The sequence below is a fragment of the Trichomonas vaginalis genome, chromosome II, assembly GCF_026262505.1.
Source record: "Trichomonas vaginalis G3 chromosome II, whole genome shotgun sequence".
Classification (NCBI taxonomy): domain Eukaryota; phylum Parabasalia; order Trichomonadida; family Trichomonadidae; genus Trichomonas; species Trichomonas vaginalis.
This window is the reverse complement of record NC_067204.1, coordinates 12969566-12991132: the sequence shown is the minus strand read 5'-3', so window position 1 is coordinate 12991132 and position 21567 is coordinate 12969566. Positions and strand designations below refer to the sequence as shown.

Here is a 21567-nt window from a genome sequence, read left to right as displayed (position 1 = left end):
TAAAGTAATGTAACCAAAAAAGATATTTAAAAGAATTTTGGAAAAAACAGAATAAGGATAATGATATTATTTTAGATACACAATCGATGTACTGAAGAATAATCCGGTAAAATGATGATATAAAATTAGATTATTTTACAAGTAGCTAAAAGAATAAAACTATGAGAGAGGGTCAAAGTTGCTATTTGTCACTTTTCCACAAGAATATAATGGGGAAAAAGTTATCATATAGTTGATCTCATTCACTGAGGTGAGAGATGCATGTAGTGTAATTTGATAAACAGTGGGATTGCTGCTCTAAGTCCTAGGTTCGAGACACATTAGCTTCATTTTTCTCTTTTTTATTGACGTAAACTATTCGATTTTTGTGTTCTCCATTCAAATTTCAGAATTTTTTTTGCAGATTTCACGCTACATTCGAAGTTACCTTTTGTAACAACCACCACTGCCTACGAAAGACGAAAGTGTGTCACGATTTCACCCGGAAATCCGACGGTTGTTTAAGAGTAAGCACTTTTGGCACCTACTCATAAAACTATAATATAAAATAAATGAAGTTTAATGAAACAATAAAGGTTAAATAAATAATAAAGATTTTTATTTTATATCAGTATTGAGAAGAAGTAACAGCTGACACTTGGTAGACAACTTCTTTATGTCTAGAAAATTCTATCTTGCCTTTTATTTTTTTTCTCGCTGTGAAATGTATTCGGTCATTTTTTTAAAAATTAATTTTTTGTTAGAGATAAGAGCTAAAACTTTGCAGACAACTCCCCCATGTCTAGCAAATTTAACATTCGTCTCCCATTTTTATATATTTGGTTTAGAATGTTCGAAAATGCGTAATATGGTCATTAATATTAATTGAAAAGAACCTTGAATTAATTCAATCTGATCTCACAAAATATTTTAAATTACAAACTTTGTAGTTTGAATAGATAATTAGTATTAAACTCAAATAACTAGTTTATTTTTGAATAAAAATTATTTGAATTTATTCAATTTTGTGAATTTTCCTTCAAAAATCAAGTTTAAATATCTTATTTGCCATATAATTATAAATACAATGAAACATATTCGAAATTGAAAAGAATGACTTTTTCTGTTCTTTCAATCATTCAATTTGAATTTTGCAATATTGGATTTCTCATTAAATAGCTATTAAAAACAACAAGCAATTTAACTTACATTCAAATTTATTTGTGTTATATTCAATCTTCTCAAAACTTATAATTTTCGGCTATAGCATGATTATATGCTATATAATATAATAAACCTATAATAGTATCATTCTTTCAATTATTTGAAGAGAAAACCGAAAAAATCTATTTTCGGTCTATAACAAAATTGAAATAAAAACAGAAATATAAAATATTTTTAAAATGCAAAAAAGTTTCATACTAATCGTTTTTGTATAATATTTATCATTGAAAGATTATTGAAAGTTATTTTGAAAGAAATCGAATGAGTTAAGAAATATTGAGAAGAAGGACAATTGAATGAATTTTTGGCCGATTGTGCTATGCAAAGTTGATGATAATTGCAGGAAATTTTGAGATTTTCGAGGTTTTGGAGGGTGTGAGTACTATTATATGTAATAGTATCTCACACCCTCCAATTCATCCTATGGCGTCGAGAAAATTTTGGTGAAATGTCGTCGCATTTCACCAAAATTTCTCGGCGCCATATAGAGAACTAGAGTCTGCGAGGTACTGATTCTATCTATGTACCTCGCAGACCCTAGTTCTCAGCCAAAACGGCTAAAAATTGCCCGCAAATATTTGCCATGTAAACTGTCACTTTTGAGGAGATTTGACAGAATGTCAAATCTCCTTTTTTCGTATATAAGACCCCGAACCCTCATAGCCTTTAGGAACTCGCCTTTATTCTCGCCGCCATTATCGGACCAAATTGTATGTGGTGGTCCATAACGGGCTATTGCTCTCTTAATTACTTTCACTGTTTGGCTAGCATGTTTTGACGAAAGATGCTGCCATTCTATGATGAGCCTTGTGCAGTCATCAATCACAGCATAAAGAATCTGACTTCTCTTTTTGCCAAGAAAGTGGATATCAACGTGCCATATTTGGTTAGGAAAGGCAGCTAAGTATCTTGTCTTTCCTTTTGGCCGATAGGGTCCCCTTGGACGTGCCAAGCCTAGCTCTCTAAAAGCTCTTTCTACCATATGTCTTGAGGGGGGATGTGGAAGAGGGTTTGTAAGATATTTAATGTTCCTCAGCTCAGATGGAAATGATAATGGAGACTCTTCAATCATAAGTCCGGAAGGAATTGTGGAAGAAATTTGATTCAGGGGCTTAAAACGTTCAATAGCGGAGAACCATGCTTGGGTAGGCGTTGGCTGTGGAACAATACCCGTCTTCATGTCCAAAAATGCCTCAAAATGAGATTTGGCATATTCGATATCTTTATTTATTTGGTTATAGGCGGAGATTATTCCAAGATGGCCATGCTGCTCAATTAGGTTTCTAATAGTTACCTTAAGATCTTTTGGTACATTAACTTTGGGTCTCCCGCGCTTAAGGGGAATAGACACAGATGGGTGAGGCTGAGTATTGGCAGAGAGCTGTTGCTGTGGGGGAGTGTTGGCAGAGAGTTGTTGCTGTGCCGAGGTGTTGGCAGAGAGCTGGCGTTGTGGGGGAGTGTTGGCAGAGAGTTGTTGCTGTGCCGAGGTGTTGGCAGAGAGTTGTTGCTGTGGAAGAGAGTTGGCAGAGAGCTGGCGTTGTGGGGGAGTGCTGGCAGAGAGTTGTGGCTGTGGGGGAGTGTTGGTACTGCTGGCTAATGAAAGCTGGCGTTGAAGAGGAGCGTTGGCTGTTGAGAGCTGTTGCTGTGGAACAGAGTTGGTAGTGCTGGCTGATGAAAGCTGGCGTTGTAGAGGAGTGCTGGCTGATGAGGGTTCTTTCTGTATACAAGAGTCGTTTGAACTTTGTAATATCAAATAATCGGTAAGGAGAGTGTCATCTCTGTGTTTCAAAATGGATGAACACTCGTAGAGTCGATTATTATATTTAATGTAGAAAGTAGTAAACTCTTGAAGTTTGTATGTATGATGTAAGTACTCTTCAATAGTAATTAGTCTATTACATAAGAGAGCTTTGTAAAATGTTATCTTGTTAATTGATGAACGAATAGTGTTGTTGACTAATGGAACATTTGTGAGAACAATGGCTAACGGTGTGCGCCTTTGAATCTGTGCTAGAGCTGTTTCAAGCCAAGCTGAATCAACTAAGATGTACAAATTCATTTTAAACAAATTTGAAATGAAATAATTTGTGAGAATTTGAGAATAATTTAATTATTTCAGAAGTCTATATTGAAAAAATATTCTTAACAAAATTAATTTAAATGGTTCAGAAAATAAAAAATTAAAATTAATGGAAAAAACATGATTAGGAATAATTAACAATAATAAATATCATGGTTTTGGATTATTTAAACAGCTATAAAAGAACGAATTTTACAAATTACGATAAAAAAATTATTGAAAAATAATGAAGATGATAAGGATTTGAATCGAAAATTAAAAGGATGATTATGTGTCAAATTAAATTAAAATAAAAAATTTAGAAGATTTAGACAAGAAATAGTGCAAAGAATTAGAATTAACATAAAAATCGAAAATTTAATAAAGGAGAGATAAAATTATTGTAGTATTCAATTGAAAAATTTTATAAAATAAGGAATATTGGTAAACAAATAAGTTTCATCTAAAAAAAGGAAAATAAAAATATAAAAATTGAAATAAAAATGTTATAGACCGAAAATAGATTTTTTCGGTTTTCTCTTCAAATAATTGAAAGAATGATACTATTATAGGTTTATTATATTATATAGCATATAATCATGCTATAGCCGAAAATTATAAGTTTTGAGAAGATTGAATATAACACAAATAAATTTGAATGTAAGTTAAATTGCTTGTTGTTTTTAATAGCTATTTAATGAGAAATCCAATATTGCAAAATTCAAATTGAATGATTGAAAGAACAGAAAAAGTCATTCTTTTCAATTTCGAATATGTTTCATTGTATTTATAATTATATGGCAAATAAGATATTTAAACTTGATTTTTGAAGGAAAATTCACAAAATTGAATAAATTCAAATAATTTTTATTCAAAAATAAACTAGTTATTTGAGTTTAATACTAATTATCTATTCAAACTACAAAGTTTGTAATTTAAAATATTTTGTGAGATCAGATTGAATTAATTCAAGGTTCTTTTCAATTAATATTAATGACCATATTACGCATTTTCGAACATTCTAAACCAAATATATAAAAATGGGAGACGAATGTTAAATTTGCTAGACATGGGGGAGTTGTCTGCAAAGTTTTAGCTCTTATCTCTAACAAAAAATTAATTTTTAAAAAATGACCGAATACGTTTCACAGCGAGAAAAAAATAAAAGGCAAGATAGAATTTTCTAGACATAAAGAAGTTGTTTACCGAGTTTTAGCTCTTATCTCTAACAAAAAATTAATTTTAAAAAAATGACCGAATACGTTTCACAGCGAGAAAAAAATAAAACTGTACACTGATTTTCATTTTCATTTCCAGTCACTTTACTTATTATTTTTTCTTTTTTTCATTTTAATTATAAATTATTTCATAATACGTTTATTTACCTTACCATTTTCTTTATTCTTTTGAATTCCATACTAGACACTTATAGAATATTTTGATTGTTAACGTACTTCATTAGAATGAATCCTTACAAAGGGTATGTCGATCGAATTTACCTAATTGGTATTTCCAATCAGATTGAAGAAGGTAAAATGACATGGGAAGAAGCTTGCACCCATGTTCCCATCGCCCCAACCCTTCAATCAAATGATTTCAAATATTTAGATGTTTCAAAATCTTTTTTACAAAATCAATTTAGCTTACAGAATATCCCATTGCCTAAAGGCAAGAAAGGTCGTAGGGTCAATCCCTATGACCAAATCAAAGCTCTTGCTGTGATACATGACCACTGGGCCTTTCCCTGTGGTCAAACAAAACAATGGAAACGTTTGAAATTACACCAAATTGATGTATCTTATAGAGAAGTACGCAGATACTTCAAAGAAAATCATTTCACCAAGACGCGATTAGAGCATGCCGGGCCAGAAACAGCAGTAAGATATTAGGCGCTTTCACCCAATCTTATCTGGCACGCAGATGTTCATTATTTTAGGGGTGTTCGTGGCCAGTATATTTATGGCATAATCGACGATTTTAGCCGCAAAGTCCTAGCGTGTATACAAATACCAGATATGCTGGCAGCGACGACAGCGAACGTTGCGGCTTCCGCCTTCATTGAATTTGGCGCCCCTTATTGTTTCTGGACCGACAACGGTTCAGAAAATAGGGGCGCCTTTCAAGATCTACTTGATCTTTGGGGCATCCAATGGCGGCATACAGACTCTCATTCTCCCTACCAAAATGGGAAGATTGAGAGATTCTGGCCGACATTGGAGCGCTGCCAAAGCATTCAGGCTATTCCTGCCTTTATTTGGGAGTACAATAATAACACACCGCATGAAGATCTCCCAATTAATCCATTAACTGGAACAAATTACACGCCAAATCAAATGTATCAGCTGAAACCGAAATACACAAATGCAGATACAGAAAGGTTGTGGCAAATATGGGATACAGATACAGGCATGACCGCTGTTGACACATTCACAGCGTAATAATAAACATAATTTTTTAATTTCATTTTTAACAAGTTTTTTTAAATGTATGTAATGAATAATTCATTAGAATATGATAATGCACATTGTAACAGAATAGAACAATCACCAAATTTTTTTGAAATTAAAAAATAAAAGTAAAAAGTATAAAGTAATGTAACCAAAAAGATATTTAAAAGAAATTTGGAAAAAACAGAATAAGGATAATGATATTATTTTAGATACACAATCGATGTACTGAAGAATAATCCGGTAAAATGATGATATAAAATTAGATTATTTTACAAGTAGCTAAAAGAATAAAACTATGAGAGAGGGTCAAAGTTGCTATTTGTCACTTTTCCACAAGAATATAATGGGGAAAAAGTTATCATATAGTTGATCTCATTCACTGAGGTGAGAGATGCATGTAGTGTAATTTGATAAACAGTGGGATTGCTGCTCTAAGTCCTAGGTTCGAGACACATTAGCTTCATTTTTCTCTTTTTTATTGACGTAAACTATTCGATTTTTGTGTTCTCCATTCAAATTTCAGAATTTTTTTTGCAGATTTCACGCTACATTCGAAGTTACCTTTTGTAACAACCACCACTGCCTACGAAAGACGAAAGTGTGTCACGATTTCACCCGGAAATCCGACGGTTGTTTAAGAGTAAGCACTTTTGGCACCTACTCATAAAACTATAATATAAAATAAATGAAGTTTAATGAAACAATAAAGGTTAAATAAATAATAAAGATTTTTATTTTATATCAGTATTGAGAAGAAGTAACAGCTGACACTTGGTAGACAACTTCTTTATGTCTAGAAAATTCTATCTTGCCTTTTATTTTTTTCTCGCTGTGAAATGTATTCGGTCATTTTTTTAAAAATTAATTTTTTGTTAGAGATAAGAGCTAAAACTTTGCAGACAACTCCCCCATGTCTAGCAAATTTAACATTCGTCTCCCATTTTTATATATTTGGTTTAGAATGTTCGAAAATGCGTAATATGGTCATTAATATTAATTGAAAAGAACCTTGAATTAATTCAATCTGATCTCACAAAATATTTTAAATTACAAACTTTGTAGTTTGAATAGATAATTAGTATTAAACTCAAATAACTAGTTTATTTTTGAATAAAAATTATTTGAATTTATTCAATTTTGTGAATTTTCCTTCAAAAATCAAGTTTAAATATCTTATTTGCCATATAATTATAAATACAATGAAACATATTCGAAATTGAAAAGAATGACTTTTTCTGTTCTTTCAATCATTCAATTTGAATTTTGCAATATTGGATTTCTCATTAAATAGCTATTAAAAACAACAAGCAATTTAACTTACATTCAAATTTATTTGTGTTATATTCAATCTTCTCAAAACTTATAATTTTCGGCTATAGCATGATTATATGCTATATAATATAATAAACCTATAATAGTATCATTCTTTCAATTATTTGAAGAGAAAACCGAAAAAATCTATTTTCGGTCTATAACAAAATTGAAATAAAAAAGAAATATAAAATATTTTTAAAATGCAAAAAAGTTTCATACTAATCGTTTTTGTATAATATTTATCATTGAAAGATTATTGAAAGTTATTTTGAAAGAAATCGAATGAGTTAAGAAATATTGAGAAGAAGGACAATTGAATGAATTTTTGGCCGATTGTGCTATGCAAAGTTGATGATAATTGCAGGAAATTTTGAGATTTTCGAGGTTTTGGAGGGTGTGAGTACTATTATATGTAATAGTATCTCACACCCTCCAATTCATCCTATGGCGTCGAGAAAATTTTGGTGAAATGTCGTCGCATTTCACCAAAATTTCTCGGCGCCATATAGAGAACTAGAGTCTGCGAGGTACTGATTCTATCTATGTACCTCGCAGACCCTAGTTCTCAGCCAAAACGGCTAAAAATTGCCCGCAAATATTTGCCATGTAAACTGTCACTTTTTGAGGAGATTTGACAGAATGTCAAATCTCCTTTTTTCGTATATAAGAATTTTTGTGTTTTCAAATGCATAATCACGAATACTTGTTACACTACTTGGAAGTTTAACTTGAGTAAGACTAATACAGTCCCTAAACATATATTTAGGAATAGTATCAAGATTTGTAATTGATGACATATCAACGGTTTTCAAATTTTTGCATCCAAAGAAATAAAAGCCACCGGATTCCCAATATCCAAGTGTTAACTCTTCAATTCCTGTCCAAGCAAAAGTATTTACTGGAGAATAACCATCAAATGTGTATTTACCTTCTGTAATTGACGAGATCTTAAAATTCCAGCAATTCCTGAACAATCTACCATACAAAGTATATGGAGTAGTGTGTTCCCCATCATCATTAAATCCAATAATTGTTTTCAGTTTGTAGCAATTCAAGAAATCTTCATCATTGAATTCATGAACACCTGACAAATCAATTGTCTCGAGAGAAACACATGATGCAAAAGGCATATATTGGATTAAGCTTGTAATCAAATTACTGTTTTCTACTGTTGTTAGTTTAACACATTTTTGGAAACTAGCAGATAGTTCACCATTAATACTTGCAGGAAAAACAACTTTTTGCATTGAAAATTGATTTGTTATAGAGACTGAATATATATTAGGATTCGTGAAAATAATTGTCTCTAAACTTGGCTGATTTGTTTGAATTTGAAACATATCGCCTGTAAATGTTAATTCGGTAAGTGATGGCATAAAAAACTTTTCTCCAATATTTGAAAAAGTGATTGTTGAAATTCCAGTCATATCAAGTTCTCTATCAACAGCTATGCTATCTGGAAGTGTGATAGTGGTTAATTGTTCACATTTGTAGAAGGAATATGTTAATGATTCAATGGAGTTGACGTTTGCTTCTGTTAATCCTGATTCTGTAAATGCATAAATGCCAATTTGTCTAGCTTTTGAAAGATCAATCGTTTGAAGCTCAGAACACTTATAAAATGCATATGGACTAATTGAAGCGATATTAGAGCCTGTTATTGAAATAATTGTTGAATTGGCAAAGGCATATGAACCAATACTTGTTTCTGCGTCATTAAGTATCATATTCTTTATAGATTGGGAATCTTTGAAGCAAGAATCTGGAATATTGACTATTGAAGATTGCGAAATATCAAAATTTTCAATAAATTTAAGGGCTGAAAGGAAAAAATTATTGATGAAAATATTGAAAAAATTACCATTGCTGATGGCGCTCCTGTACAAGCCTATAGTGGATTTAATTATGTAAAAGAATTGTTGATCGAAACAAGTTCTATTACCAAGATTCCAGATAAAATGTTTTATGGTAATAATATTATACAAACAGTAACTCTTCCAGCTAGTGTTGATACAATCGGACAATACGCATTTGCATTTTCATCTATACAAACCATAAATCTTGGTTCCGTCACAAAGATTGAGGAAAATGCCTTCGAAAACTGTCAACAGTTATCAATTAACTCTTTCCATAATGATTTATCAATGGCTGCCTACGCATTTTCAGGATCCGGAATAAGTTCAATTATTATCAAAGATTGTCCTAAATTTTTATGTTGCAAATGCTTAAAACTATCTGAAGTTACAATTTTATCAACTTGTACATCAATTGATGAACACGCCTTTGCATATTGTTCTCAATTAACACAAATTCATTTTGATCAAGATATAAGTTCTTTATTCATTTTTGCATATTCATTTTATGCATCAGGATCATTTAGTGTTTCTCTTCCTAATGCACAATCTATTTATGTATATGATAATGCTTTTGCTTTGTCAAAAATCCAAAAATTTGAAGTGAAATGCACTTTTTTATCGTTTCATGGGAAATGTTTTATGCAATGCCCTGAATTAACAACAGTTGTAATAGATTCAAACAGCGTCAGTTCTGATGATTCTGCTATTTTATTATTTGGAAATTGCATGAAACTAAATAGTGTGACAATTAAAAATATGGATAAAGTTGGTCAATCAACATTTTTAAATTGTGTTGGACTTCAAACAGCAAATTTACCTCAAGCAACAATATTTGAAAAGAACTCATTTTTCAATTGTAAATCATTATCAACATTAACAATACTTGAAAGTGATATTCAAGTAAATGAATATGCATTTTCAGGTTGTTCTTTATTAACAAGTTTTCCATTTGAAAATACAAAATCAATTGGAATTGGATCTTTTAGTTTTTGTTCTTCACTTGTTGTTGGTGAATCTGTTCCATTGTTTGGTGCAATGTCATCTTTTGCGAACTGTAATTCATTAACACAAATAACTGTTACATCAAAAGATAATTTTCCAATTTACATGTTTGAGAATTGTGTCGGATTAACTAAAGTTACATTTACTGATGAGAATACTAATGTATTTGGATTTATGTTTGCAGGATGCACATCTCTTGAAGAAGTAGATCTTAATAAAGTTACAGCTATTGATAATTTTGCTTTTCAAAATACAAAATTAACAAATTTAGATCTTAAAACTGTGAAAACAATTGGATTGAAATCATTCCTTAATTGCGGTATTCAAAAAATAACTATTCGAACTGATATAACTCAAATTGATCAAACATCATTCCAAGGTTGCTCACAACTATCACAAATCATCATTGAAGATGGTGTTACGAAGTTTGACATGTTTGGATTCGAAGATTCTTCTCCAGTGACATTTACGATTAACAACCAAAATTTCAATTACAATGATAACATATTAATGCAAGGAACAAATACAATTTTATATTATGGAAAAGATGATATTAAATACACAGTTCCTGCTGAAATAGAAAAGATAGGAAAATGTGCTTTTTGTCATAGTAAAATAACTGAAATTACTTGTGATAAAGAAATTACTTTTCCATATGGATTTTCCGGATTAAAAACACTTGTAACTGTAACAGTTACAGGAGTTAATACTATTCCAGATTATGCATTTTATAACTGCATTAATTTGGAAACAATAGAGTTCCCTTCAACAACAAAAAACATTGGTAATTATGCATTTTGTAACTGCAAGAAACTAGAAAATATAAATTTGGAAACTGCTGGAGATATCGGAGAACATTCATTCGAAAATTGTTCATCTCTTACTAGTATAAAATGCGAAAGTTCAACAATTATGGCATATGCATTTTATAATTGTAAATCACTTAAGAATGTTGAATTTAAATCACAATATATTAATCTTGGTATGTATTCTTTCTCAAGAACAGGAATTGAAAACATTACTCTTCCAAGTGGTCAATTTGAAGACGGAGTTTTTTCTTATGCTGAGAAACTTCAATTCTTAAATTATTCAGGTACAGATAGTTTAAATATTCCATCTTATATGTTTGAACATACATCATTAGTCGGCATTTATCTAAAAATAACTAGAATAGGTAAGTTTTCTTTCTCGTTCATTAAAAGTTTAAGATTATTTGTAATTATAGATGAATGTGAAGTTATTGATCCAGAATCATTTTATGGATCTGAAAATGTTCAATTTAGATTCACTTCATGTATTCATCCAAAATTTTTATTAGGAAATCATGAATTAGTTGATAAAGATACATGAGAACTCATATTTACTTATGGAAAACTCCCTTCAACATATATTGTTCCTAATTATGTTTCTACAATTAATTATAATAGGATTCAATCAATTCCAAAATACTCAGCAGATGGAAAAGTTGTAGACTACGGTGTAACTACATTAGTAATTCCTAATATGATAAATTATGATTACGAAATGGTTGATGATGTTATATATCTTCCTTATCTTCATAATGTTTGTTATGGACCTACACATCAAGTTTCTGGCTTTAAATTTGGATCTGCACAAAACTTTTATGTTTCGTCCATTTTTGCTCAACCATTTTGGTATTATACAGATGGAGACATGGTTCGTGGAATGGCTCCCGTAATTAGAGATGATTGTGATTCATCAGTTTCATTTAAGAACTATGCAAATGATTATTATTATTCCCCACCAGAGAAAAAATATAAGAATTTGGATAGTATCACTGAGCATCATATTCTTTCTTTTGATTGCGATGAATCACAGATTATTGAGATTCCTCTTCCAGAACCAGATAAACCTGATGATGAAGACGATGATGGAAATGAACCTGAAAAATCACCTTCAACAAATTCATCGGTAAGTAATGTTACAACAACAACAACACCTGGTTTTGAAATAATTACTGATGAACCTGTAAAATCTACATCACTTTTATTTATTGTATTGATTGTTATTGCAGTAATCGAAGTAATATTAATTACTGCTTTAATAATCATTATTATTCTCAAATCTAAAGAAGAGGAAAGTACTACTGATGCAGTCGAACTTGACGAAGAGAATATTGCAGCTGTTAAAGATGATATATTAGTTGAATTAACTACCAATAATACTCTGTTTTGTATGAAATATTCAGATGATCCATTTTCTGCAGATTTTAATGAAAAAACCGATGAATTCGTAGTTTGTGCAGGTAAAGATTTAGAAAAAGTTAATTAGTTGATTATAAATAAATGTTATTTATTTGATTATTTTATAATAAATATATATTTTTCATCTTTGGAAAAAATGCATTATCAGATGGTTGTAATGTACTTCAAGGGGCTCGTAAAAGAAGATATCTTTATCTTGTCAAACACCTTATTCCAAAAATGCGTTTTCCGCACTCAGAACGCGAAATATGCACTACATGAGGAGATAAAGAGATTTCTTATATTTCTATATTTTCAAATTTTTCAATCTTTATCAAAACTCCAAAATAAACTGAGCATTTAAAATTTAGATTTTTATATTTTGTAGTAAATATTGTAAAGTTACGACTGATCAAAAATGGATCAAGGTATTACTCTGAATTTCGAATACATTGCTGCTCATATCAGTGATTATATTGAAAACCAGAACTTTTTTGATATATTTGAGATCGATGATATAGAAAATATCATGAAATATTCACATTTGACGGCAGAACAGTTCAATACTCTTCTCAAACAATCTTCTTTCGCTATTGATTACAAAGAATTATATATTTCTACACGAAATGCAAATGTTGCTATCGTAAACTACTCAGATGTCCTTTCGATCCTTAAGGATGGGGTATCACGGGTACCTGAATAAAAACTTTGTAATTATCTCAACACTGGATAAAGATATAACAACCAAGTTAAGAAGAGATATAAGGGTGTATCCTCTAATATGTTGTGAATGCATTCAATTATTAATATGACATTTATGCATATGCAATGACATCATCTTATGCTACATGGTATTTTTTTGATATGATGCTCCTATATCAACGACTGTGAAATGCAGAAAGTTGATAATATACCTAAATAACTGGTATCTTAATATCTGCAATTTTTCGAAAAACTCGAAGAGAATATAAAAAATTTTAGTAGATTATATAATCTAATTTAAAAAAAATTTATTGTTTATACAAAAAAGTTATAAAATATAAAAGAATAAGATGTTTCTTCAAAGAAGGTGACAATTTTTTATGTTTTAGATGGTTAGCGAAATTATGATTTTATTTATGTGATTTTTTTTTATTTTATCATTCACATACCTTTAATACATTATTTTAAATATTTTATCATTTGGTAATTGGCATGTTATTGCACACTTATTACAAATTTAATTTGAAGTTGCCTAAAAGGATATAAGATTGATTATAGTAACAACACATGTTGTAATCTAGAATTGTACTGCTTTGCCTAGGTTTATAATCCTTTATTTGCTGACTTTTTCCCTTCTAGCAAAGCAAAAAAATGAAATAACTCGATGAATTATAAGTTTCAGAGCTTCAGATTCGGAAGAACGAACAATCTCATAATTTAAAAGAAAGCTCAGGTTTGAGATTTAGAAAAGGATGATTTTCGAAATTTCGCAATCGAGATATCTTTTGTCCATTTCAGATATGATTATAATTGTCACTGTAGAATATATAGAACATAGTATGAACAACATACCTATCCATATAATGTTCCTGCTAAATTCATTTTTGCTGGAGATAACAGCTCAACAAAGTTGAGATTTTGCAAAAATTAGTCATTTTCATTTTTTGGAAAAATGCATAGAAAATAGCATAATGAATAATAGTAAACGAAAAATGATATCAGGATAAAACATTCTACTTTAGAAGTTCTATCAAATGTTGCAGACAGAATTAGAAAATAAAGAATTTTTTGAGGAAATCGAAATTGCATTTTGGCCAATTTTTGTGACCCGGCATTTTCATATTGTGTGAGAAGTACAATATCATATTATCTTTCATACTGCACCAATCAAATGAATCTAGTTTCTTTCACCATAGTGAAACTTTATTTGCAAAAAAATTAAAAAAATGAACATGATATAAGAAATAAGAGATTATCTACATAGATTTACTTACTATAATAACAAGGAATAGATAGTATAAAAGTTAAGAAAGAACTATATATAAATACACTTGTTTGGATATCATAAATGCTTCCAATATTAATTTTGTCTCATGTAACTTTGGTCATGCGAGTGAGACACCATCCTTAAATCTGTCAAGCGATATATATGAAATTCAGTTTATTTGATGGTATAATTAATTTTTTAAATCAAAATGAGAAAGAATTCCTTGATTCTACAGATGAATTAACAGAAGAACAACCTGAAGAACCAATGTATTTTCAGACTCAAAGAGAAAATGCAGAAAAAGAAACAACAGTGGCCCAAAGTTGTAACAATCATACTGATACCAAAGATAATTTAATCGAAATCTCTCAAAAGCATACTGATCCTAAAGAAATTTTAATCAAAATCTCTCAACTTAAGAATTCTAGTGATTTTGAAAGCGTTTACAATTTCCTTAATGAACTTTCTGCGGAAGAGAATCATGCAATGATTGCAAAGACTTGTACAGAAGGGCTTTGGAAAAAGACACAATCAGTTGGTCGTAACGTACTTCATGAGGCATGTAAACGAGGAAATCTTAATCTTGTTAAGCATCTCATTAAATGCAACTGTGATAAAGAAGTAATGGATAATTATGGAGTTACTCCACTTATTTATGCATCAGAAGGTGGCCATATTGAAGTTGTTAAATGTCTTACTTTTGGTGGGGCTAAAATAGAAGCAAAGGATAAATCTGGATCTACTCCACTTATTTATGCATCAGGAAATAGTCATCTTGAAGTTGTTAAATATCTTATCTCGGCTGGAGCTAACAAAGAAGGAAAAGATAAAAGCGGAAGGACTCCACTCATTTTTGCATCATTCAAAGGTCACCTTGAAGTTGTTAAATATCTTATCTCTGTTGGAGCTAACAAAGAAGCAAAGGATAAAAATGGGAAAACAGCTTTCACGCTTGCAAAAAGTAATGTAAAAGATTATCTGATGTCCATTCAGGTCAAATAATCTATTCAATTTAGACTTTTTCAGATATGTCCTCAAATATTATATAATGCTTTATAATTTAGCATATTATGAGGCAAACTTTTCCCTTTTCTAATTGAATCTTGATATATAAAAAGTAAATATTTTAATATAATTTAGAACAAAAAAATAAGTTTTAATATAACACTTTAATTCTTCTTTTCTTTTGATTGCATTGCAGAGAGTTGAAGCATTGTGACGAATATTGGTGCATTCAATCCGAAGAATGTGATGCTGCTCATATCAAAGAGAGGCTCTGCTTCTTTCTCAGGCAGAGACAAAAGTAAAGAACAATAACATTCAGACAAATTTGGAGAAGAATAAACTTTTCCGTTAAACTTAATCTTGAACAAAGGACCTTCTTCTATTGACAAGAAATACAAACTATTCTTGATGCATCTCGTTGCGGAGTATCCAATTGGAACACCATCATCATTAGGAACTCCAACTACATTGACATTTATCGATGGAGTATATTTCTTCAAAATTCCTGCGCTGTTTATTTTTGCTGCATTTTCAACAACGCAATGAATTACTCCGATCCAAACATTCATTTTCTCAAGGAAACTCAACGCCTTTATATTTTCAGGGAAATGGGGAATCATCCTCGTTGCTTCATTAGTAATATGAGCTTGGAATTTCTCCGATCCGCCGTTGAAAATTCCCTTGAAATCAGTCATGACAGATAATCCTGTAACAGAGTAAAATCCATTCTTCGCAATGTACTTGAACAAACTAACAGTGTTCTCGGGTTTCCACCATGATGGGAATTTGCCATGTAAAGTAGGTGTCAAATTTGTCATGTTTACATCAATATTTGACACTAATTCTGGCAGTTTTCTCAGAATTTTCAACTGTTTTGACAAACTTTCAATTGCATTTTTCGGAATCCAATTTAGTTCTGCTATGGAAATATCAGTTAGATCTACATCTTGCAGTTCGAAATTGCATTTCTTGAAGAGCATGAATACGTATCTTCTTATGATTTCGCTTCTGTAAGACAATTTTGTCAAAAGAATGTATCTTTCGATCAAAATCTTTATGTTGTCAATTGGGAAGAAATACATTGCTCTCATCAATCTCCTTACTTGATTCTCTTTCATTGTTTCATGCTTGACTTGCATGTGGTCATAGAATTGTTTGGGAGAAAACGGATTTTGTAAAGTAAAGAAATTTTTGGGAATCAAACATTGAATTTCGAAAAACAAAATTTCTTGTCTGTGAAGTATAACCGGGTTACTTGGCCAATTAAATGCTCTTTGTGGAGTGATTTTATCCAGCATAGAAATAATGTTTTCCTTTGACATCTTCTGGTACAACAAAACGTAATCATGACATGATGTCCATTGAGGTTCTACTTGGAAAGAATTTCCGAAATTGAACAAACCGTTGTCGATCAAATAATTCGAATAACAGACAACTAATCTTGTCATGTCAATCAAATAGATGCTGTTCACGAGTTTGTCAAAATCAGGATCATTCTTGAAATATGAATACATGAACAATTGATCGGAAAATGGAAGATAATCAGGGATGTTTTCATCTATTGTCTTTGAACAATTTATGTTCTTGATTATCTTCCTGTAAAAGGTTTTGTAAATGTCAAACCGACTCATGTCAAATTTCGGTTTCTCAGAATTTTTCTTTTTATAGGATTGGAGATCTTCATCGTCTGAGAACTCTTCTTCTGTGTTACAGAGGTAGTAGATGATGGAAACAGCCTTGTAGTTGAAATCTTTGTCGTTTCCGTTGTCAACACTCGCAATCGCGCTGATTAATCCGGAATCTTTGATTTGAGGGAAGACAACTTTGAATTCCTTCTTCTTCATGAGTTTTTCGGCAGGAGCATATACATTTACTGGTCTGTTCCGACGTTTGCCAAGAGGAGTATCGGCAGATGAAGTGAAAAATTGACTCCAAAAATTGTCCGCACCAAAATCTACTTCGTTCTCGTTGGTATCGAAGCTGATCTTGGAGAGCTTTGAGTCTGTGGCATGGTCAACAACAGTTTTAGTTCTTCGAAGTAAAATTTGATCAATATCTTCAGCGCAGAATTTATCTATCGCATCATCGTCTTGATCTTTAAGAATGTAGTAGGCGCCCTTACGAAGCATCATGTCCATTTGCTCGGCGTTAAGGTTGGAATCGTCAAAACCATCTGTAATGACTTTATCTAATCCGAGCTTCATTGAAGCTCTTTCGAACATTTCTTCTTCGTAGGAATTCTTCGTAATGAGTCTGTAAACCTTTACTTCCTTGTCTTGGCCGATTCTGTGGCATCTGGCCATAGCTTGGATATCATTTTGCGGATTCCAATCGGAATCGTAAATAATTACAGTATCAGCAACTGTTAGGTTGATACCCTGTCCACCTGCGCGTGTTGACAGAAGAAATACGAAGGAATCATCGAAAGTTGTGAATCTTTCGATTGATTCTGACCTTCTTTCAACAGATACTGAGCCATCAAGTCGCTCATAGTGGAAATTACGCCAATCTAAGAACCTCTGTATGATATCAAGTACCTTTGTCATTTGAGAAAATATTAAAACTTTATGTCCTCCTTCTTTTAGCTTTGGAAGGAGTTTATCGAGTAGAATCATCTTTCCTGATACACCTACGAGGCTTTCCATGTCTTCCTGTTCGGTCATTTCCCTGTTAATTCCTTTTCTTTGTTTGTATTGTTCTTTGACAAGGGTTTCGTGGGTCAGAAATGGATGGTTACAGATTTTTCGGAGCTCCATTGATATGTTCTTGAAGGAAGTGAGTGAAGAAGTACCTAAAGTTTGTAATAATTCGTCTCTATGGTCATCCAAGAGCAATTTGTAGATCAATCGCTGTTCGTGAGTGAGCTCTACATTGATTACAATCTCTTCTTTGGGTTTGATCGACTTTTCGAAGGTGTCTTTCTTACGTCTTAAAATATAATTTTCAAGTAATGAAGAAAGCTCCTTCATTTGATCGAAATCGGAGGTATTGTACTTAGAAGCAAGCTCCTCGATGTTGGAAAACGCTGTAGGATCAATGAAATGCAATAATGAAATCAATTCTTCGAGATCGTTTTGAATTGGAGTGCCGGTAAGAAGGAAGGAGCAATGTGTTGGTATTTTAGATAACGCCTGATACGTTTTCGAGTGATAAGATTTGAGACGATGAGCTTCATCGATAAATTGAACGGCAAAACGGAATTTCTGGAAGAAACTTATATCGCGGATAGCGTTATCGTAAGGTACGATTATTAGTTCGACTTTCATCTTCTTGTCTTTTGATTTTTCGTTAAAAATACAAAAATTCTTAATTGTATTTCTACTTTCATCGTTTCCGGTGTAAACAATTGAATTCAGGTTGGTCCAAGCGTTGCATTCCTTTTGCCAGTTGAAGGCTGTCGAGAGAGGACAAATAACTAGAAATGGGCCTTTTACTTTGAAAAAAAACTTAAGTGTTTGCATCAAAGCCAATGCCTGTATTGTTTTGCCCATACCCATTTCGTCAGCTAAGATTCCGCCTTTTTGGATTTTCCATTTATCGAAAAGCCACTGAACGCCAACGTATTGGTAGTTCTTGAGCTGATTGTTGTTACTAAACAACATCGTGTTGTTGGTAAATTGGATGCTTGAGTCTAATTTATGCTGATAAATCGGTGGAACATGAGTTGTTGATAAAATTTTCTTGTATTGATCAATAAGTTCTTGTGGAGGATCTGATTCCCATGTGGCATCTTTAATTTGAAGCTTGCCCCATAAAACTAAATATTTTTTCCCTTCATTTTTAATTTTTTGTTTAGCAAGGATTTTTTGGGGTATCAGAAATTCTTTTTCGAAATCTACTCTTGTTGGCTTATAAAGATTTTCAATGAAATCAACAGGAAAAAGACCAAATGAACATTTTTCTTCGAAAACTTTAACTTTGCGAGGATTTAGATTTGATATTGACGAAGAAGACATCCAATCACAGTATTTATATGCTTTGTCTTTTAGTTTAACAAAAAATTTCAAATTTGGATTCGAAGTATCGAGTTCTGGTATGTTTATACCAATAATTTTATCTACTTCGCTATTGTCGGTTGATTCTGACGAGGATGATCCTGATGAATAACTATCTGGTTCGAATTCTGAAGAACCATCCGACATCTTTCCAAAAAAATATGAGAAAAAAAATTATGATCAATGTATTTATGATTTATCATGAATATATTTTCTTACAAGATCTAGAGAAGAGTGTTCAGTCAAATTTTCATCACAAAATAAATGTTTTTAAATACATACGTCTGTTCTCAAATCTTTTCTCAAAATTGTGATAATTGAATATCCATCACGGAAAAATTATAAGATTAAATTAATTTTTCAATTTTCAAGGGTTTACATATAAATATATGATATATAGATATATTGTATTATTTCTTTATCCTAAAAATTAGAATTATTAATAATATTATTTTGGTATTTTCCATTCTTCTAATAAAGATCGAAGTAACATGGCTCAATATTTCTAAATACTTAATTAAAATTTGATTATTGGGTCTTTTCAAAGGGTTATCATATAAATAAATGAGATAAATAAAAATAATAAGTTTATTTATTAATAATTTATAATTTGTTTGAATACTTACCGAAGTTTGTCTCAATTATCTGATCAAATTCAGTCAAATCTGCTCCTTTAGGAGCACATAAGTAAATAAAGAAGTCTTTTATCATATTGACTTTCTTTGTTTCTTCATAGAGAGCAACAACATTGTGTTTCATGGCTTCTGTCCTTAAAAATGAAGCAGTTTTGTTATATTTCTGAGCATCAATATCTTTGAACTCCAAAGTTGTACAATCGTTCTTTTGCATAATATTTATAAATTTCTTGACTTGGTTGGCGATATATTTGGCTGGAATATACTTTGTATCATTAAATATGAAAGTTATGTCTTCTCCGCTCTTCTGAACACCAACAACGAATGGAGCTATCAAGCAAAGTTTCGCAATTCCTTCATCAAAATGCTTTTTATTTAATTCACCTAAAGATTTTTTGTCAATTGAGGTAAGTTCGATCAAATATGAGGCAGCAATCTTTGGAACAGTAACTTTAACTTGGCTGTTAGCAAATGAATCCTTGTTAAGTAAGTATTGCTTATAATCAGGATAGAAAACGTAATTTGTAGCAAGTTCTGGGTATTTCGATGCATCATTAAATGTGGCTGCTTCACCCTTCGACTGAGTAAGTGATTTTACAATGAATTGTGACACATTGGATTCTAAAGGAGTGAAATTGTAATCGTACTTAAATATATCCTTTCCAAGTATTGAAATTGCATATGGATAGCTGTAGAAATTCGCATCAAAGTATTTAAGGTCGATAGTTTGATCTGTTTTTGAAATTCTAAGAGAGCGATGTTGAAGAGCTTCTGCTGGATAAGTTTCGGCTGAAAATGCTGAAATTTCGGATAGTTTAATGGTCTTTTTATCACTGGTATCGGCCTTGTATTTTTCTGTGATTTGTTGTTCGTTGAAATCATTAAGTTGTTCTAAATTAAGTGCTGGAAGATTTTCTGGTTGAATCAAATCAGGAACAGGAATTGCAGGCTTTGAAGCAATTGCAGGTTTCGATGGCTGAGCTGCAGCTGTTGCTGTAGGTTGAATTTTCAATTGATCTTTTGGAGGAGCTTCAACAGAGTGCTGTTTAACTGGCTGAGGAGCAGCTGTTGTTGCAGGCTTGTTAGTTGCTGGCTTTGTTTCTTCTTTCTTCTCAGGAACAGTAACTGGTTTGTTTTCCGTTTTTGGTGCAGGCTGTGAAACTACCGGTTTTTGAGGAGGCTGAGTCTGTGGAGTACTACCAGTAGAGTTTTTCGTTTCTGGAAGCTTTACACCTTGAGGTAAGAATACAATATTGGTGAAATTACCTTTTAATCCGAGAGATTCGCGAAGTTTTGTTAAGATGTCTAATGCTGGTTTGCTGTATTCGATAAAAACAACGTTACCATTAGTTTTATAGTTGATTTGAGTCATTTTAAAAAGTGACAATTACATTAGCGAGTGTATTTTTCTGCGAAAATGTTATATTATTTATGACTTTTTAATATACATATTCATTTAGTATTGGGAACTAAAATATAATATAGTATTTGGATATATCTAAATAAACACAGACAAATTTAACACAATATTCATATTACAATAGTATTTGAATGATATTTCCAATTTGATAATATTTAAAATCCTTTTTAATTGCATATTTTACGGATAATGTCCGCATTAATTGCATCAGAAATGAAATTTATCAAATTCATACAAACAATTTTTATTAATAAACAAATAAACATATGGCATTCATTCCATTATGTGTAGCTAAAAGATCTCCTGACTCTGATCATCCATTGAGATGAAATTGTTTTTAGATAACAAATAACAATGATTTAAAGAAATGCTTAAGTGCATTTCGACTTAGAGTTCTGGAAAACGATTTGTTGCTATCATACTTATTCAATTTTTCATATTTGAGGTATGATATT

General features: G+C 31.3%; 8 protein-coding genes across 8 annotated transcripts, besides 7 other annotated features; 3 read left to right on the top strand and 5 right to left on the bottom strand.

The window, feature by feature from the left end:
- Positions 1-113: 113 nt before the first annotated feature.
- Positions 114-142: a mobile genetic element.
- A 482-nt stretch (positions 143-624) lies between these two features.
- Positions 625-1342: a mobile genetic element.
- Positions 1343-1850: 508 nt separating this feature from the next.
- TVAGG3_0536280 (transposase family) lies at positions 1851-2383 on the bottom strand (the record flags this gene model as incomplete). Its single annotated transcript, XM_051237760.1, has 1 exon — positions 1851-2383. A coding segment is annotated over one exon (533 nt), but the record flags the coding sequence as incomplete, so codon positions are not given.
- A 420-nt stretch (positions 2384-2803) lies between these two features.
- On the bottom strand, positions 2804-3262 carry TVAGG3_0536270 (uncharacterized protein; the record flags this gene model as incomplete). Its single annotated transcript, XM_051237759.1, has 1 exon — positions 2804-3262. A coding segment is annotated over one exon (459 nt), but the record flags the coding sequence as incomplete, so codon positions are not given.
- Positions 3263-3767: 505 nt separating this feature from the next.
- Positions 3768-4549: a mobile genetic element.
- Positions 4550-4725: 176 nt separating this feature from the next.
- Positions 4726-5697: a mobile genetic element.
- Positions 5698-5959: 262 nt separating this feature from the next.
- Positions 5960-5988: a mobile genetic element.
- A 482-nt stretch (positions 5989-6470) lies between these two features.
- Positions 6471-7187: a mobile genetic element.
- A 453-nt stretch (positions 7188-7640) lies between these two features.
- Positions 7641-8753, bottom strand: TVAGG3_0536220 (ribonuclease inhibitor domain-containing protein; the record flags this gene model as incomplete). Its single annotated transcript, XM_001326228.1, has 1 exon — positions 7641-8753. The coding sequence occupies one exon, from the start codon at positions 8751-8753 to the stop codon at positions 7641-7643; it is 1113 nt and encodes a 370-aa protein (XP_001326263.1).
- Positions 8754-8984: 231 nt separating this feature from the next.
- On the top strand, positions 8985-11234 carry TVAGG3_0536210 (antigen BSP-related family; the record flags this gene model as incomplete). The annotated part of the gene is made up of 1 exon (XM_001326229.1): positions 8985-11234. The coding sequence occupies one exon, from the start codon at positions 8985-8987 to the stop codon at positions 11232-11234; it is 2250 nt and encodes a 749-aa protein (XP_001326264.1).
- A 174-nt stretch (positions 11235-11408) lies between these two features.
- Positions 11409-12176, top strand: TVAGG3_0536200 (leucine-rich repeats (6 copies)-containing protein; the record flags this gene model as incomplete). The annotated part of the gene is made up of 1 exon (XM_001326230.1): positions 11409-12176. One exon carries the CDS (start codon positions 11409-11411, stop codon positions 12174-12176), a length of 768 nt encoding a protein of 255 aa, XP_001326265.1.
- Positions 12177-12319: 143 nt separating this feature from the next.
- Positions 12320-12444: a mobile genetic element.
- A 1775-nt stretch (positions 12445-14219) lies between these two features.
- TVAGG3_0536180 (protein ubiquitination) lies at positions 14220-15059 on the top strand (the record flags this gene model as incomplete). Its single annotated transcript, XM_001326231.1, has 1 exon — positions 14220-15059. One exon carries the CDS (start codon positions 14220-14222, stop codon positions 15057-15059), a length of 840 nt encoding a protein of 279 aa, XP_001326266.1.
- Positions 15060-15139: 80 nt separating this feature from the next.
- TVAGG3_0536170 (helicase protein) lies at positions 15140-19204 on the bottom strand (the record flags this gene model as incomplete). Its single annotated transcript, XM_001326232.1, has 1 exon — positions 15227-19204. One exon carries the CDS (start codon positions 19202-19204, stop codon positions 15227-15229), a length of 3978 nt encoding a protein of 1325 aa, XP_001326267.1.
- A 456-nt stretch (positions 19205-19660) lies between these two features.
- Positions 19661-21064, bottom strand: TVAGG3_0536160 (uncharacterized protein; the record flags this gene model as incomplete). Its single annotated transcript, XM_001326233.1, has 1 exon — positions 19661-21064. The coding sequence occupies one exon, from the start codon at positions 21062-21064 to the stop codon at positions 19661-19663; it is 1404 nt and encodes a 467-aa protein (XP_001326268.1).
- Positions 21065-21567: the final 503 nt, after the last annotated feature.